Raw genomic sequence first — 2,500 nt, 5'->3', positions numbered from 1 at the left:
TGAATATTAACCTGATGAAATGTGTTAAGTCTTCAGCCAACATCTCTTCTCATGTTACATATAACAGACCTCATTCATACTCCTTCCATTCACTGCATTGTCCCTGATGCCTGGGGCTTGTTGTGTTGCCAACTCTGACTGGTCTGACAGTGCACTCAGCTGTGTGTGAGGCAGGTTTATGTTAGACCACCTAAACACTGGCTGTGAGGGAATATAGGTTGCTATAGGCTGCAGACCAAATGGCCTTTGAAGGCTCTTGTCAAAAGGCAGGCAGGCAGGCAGGCAGAGGCGAGGTGAGAGGTGCTTGGACAGACGTGATGAGCTGAGCGGTTGTTTCTGTTGTATCAGGTTCATGTAGATCGATGACACACACACACCAACGTACAGGTACAGAACAGAGTACAGGTACAGAACAGAGTGGTCTCTCAGTCATGCACACCTCATCTCTCCTCGTGTGTGTGTGTAGGTGAGTAGAGCAGGGCTAGTCTGTGCGTGACGGTGACTGCTTTTAATTCCAGCTGTAATGTTCAGCTGCTGCAGCAATACCTCAACTAGGACTGCTCCTCTCTCCTTCCCTCTCCCTCCTTTTTTCTCTCTCTTTTACACACATTATCTCTTCTCCTTTACTTCCTCTTTCTCCTCAACCACTCTCTCTCTCTCCGGTCTTTATCTTTCTCCTTAACCACTCTCTCTCTCTCCGGTCTTTATCTTTCTCCCTCTACTCTCCTTCTCTTCTTTCTCTCACACAGACACACCACTCTCCTCCCTCTCTCTGTAACCCCTCTCCTTCCTCTCTCCTTCCTCTCTCCCTCCTCTCTACAACCTTTCTCTCTCCCTCCTCTCTACAACCTTTCTCTCTCCCTCCTCTCTCCTCCCTCTCTCTACAACCCCTCTCCTTCCTCTCTCCTTCCTCTCTATAACCTTTCTCTCTCCCTCCTCTCTCTACAACCTCTCTCTTCAGCCTCTATTCGTTCCAGAGTCACTGTGTTGTAAACACCTCTCACGTCTCACATCCTCTGAAATCTTTCTCAGCACACCTCTCCTTTCACGTGAACAATGCTGCGTCTTTCCATGGAACCAGAAGCCAAACCAGCAGCTGACTAGACTGTGTAGACCTGGAAACATGGCCCTGTTCTAAGAGAACTCATCATTACCTCACCACTAGCCTGAATTAAACATGGAGACTTAGGATGTGTCTCACATGGCACCCTATTCCCTTGCATCCCTATAGACCCTGGTCAAAAGTAGTGCACTATATAGGGAATAGGGTGCCATTTGGGGAGACACACTTTTCTTAGCATGGTGTAGAGAGTGATGTGTGATGGAGGTACAGCTGCTGTACTGTAGCCTCTCTGTCTCTCTGTTTGACTACAGTGCAGTTCACCAGACAGTCTCAGTATGTATATTTACCTACCAGGAGGAGTGGACTGTATATGTAGCCTGGTCCCAGATCTGTTTGACTACAGTGCAGTTCACCAGACAGTCTCAGTATGTATATTTACCTACCAGGAGGAGTGGACTGTATATGTAGCCTGGTCCCAGATCTGTTTGACTACAGTGCAGTTCACCAGACAGTCTCAGTATGTCTATTTACCTACCAGGAGGAGTGGACTGTATATGTAGCCTGGTCCCAGATCTGTTTGACTACAGTGCAGTTCACCAGACAGTCTCAGTATGTCTATTTACCTACCAGGAGGAGTGGACTGTATATGTAGCCTGGTCCCAGATCTGTTTGACTACAGTGCAGTTCACCAGACAGTCTCAGTAGGTATATTTACCTACCAGTAGGAGTGGACTGTATATGTAGCCTGATCCCAGATCTGTTTGACTACAGTGCAGTTCACCAGACAGTCTCAGTATGTATATTTACCTACCAGGAGGAGTGGACTGTATATGTAGCCTGGTCCCAGATCTGTTTGACTACAGTGCAGTTCACCAGACAGTCTCAGTATGTATATTTACCTACCAGGAGGAGTGGACTGTATATGTAGCCTGGTCCCAGATCTGTTTGTGCTGTCCTTTCAGCTCTACTGGTCATTGCTCTCGAGTGGTGCAGTGGTCTAAGGCACTGCATCTCAGTGTTAGAGGCATCACTACAGATCCTGGTTCGATTCCAGGCTGTATCACAACCGGCCGTGATTGGGAGTCCCATAGGGTGGCGCACAATTGGCCCAGCGTAGTCCGGTTTAAGGTTTGGCCGGGGTAGGCTGTCTTTGTAAATAATAATTTGTTCTTAACTGACTTGCCTAGTTAAATAAAGGGTCAATTAAAAACATTTTAAAAATTGTCTCAGCAAATTGGTAATATGGCACAATCAGATGTGGGACCAGGCTGCTGTTGTCTTGCATTCTGTTGGATTGACTGAATTGTCTGTCTGTGTGTCTGTCTCCCCTCTCCCAGGCCTATGGTTCAGGCTGTGATATAGTGATCTTGGCCAGTGATTTTGAGTGTGTTCAGATCATCCCTGGGGCTCAAAATGGCAACATCCAGGTGGGCTGTG

The 2,500-nt window shown here is 47.4% G+C and overlaps 1 protein-coding gene across 1 annotated transcript in view; it reads left to right on the top strand.

The window, feature by feature from the left end:
* The window catches only part of LOC109895210 (dmX-like protein 2), a 111,928-nt gene that overhangs the window by 12,746 nt on the left and 96,682 nt on the right, over positions 1-2,500 (top strand). The window contains 1 exon segment of the mRNA XM_031816638.1: positions 2,401-2,500. This exon segment is cut by the window's right edge and continues 26 nt beyond it. Within this exon segment, the coding sequence (XP_031672498.1) occupies positions 2,401-2,500 (100 nt within the window).

Source organism: Oncorhynchus kisutch, unplaced genomic scaffold (assembly GCF_002021735.2).
Source record: "Oncorhynchus kisutch isolate 150728-3 unplaced genomic scaffold, Okis_V2 scaffold844, whole genome shotgun sequence".
Taxonomy (NCBI): domain Eukaryota; kingdom Metazoa; phylum Chordata; class Actinopteri; order Salmoniformes; family Salmonidae; genus Oncorhynchus; species Oncorhynchus kisutch.
Note: the sequence above shows the minus strand (reverse complement) of the source record. Positions and strands in the feature narration are given on the sequence as shown.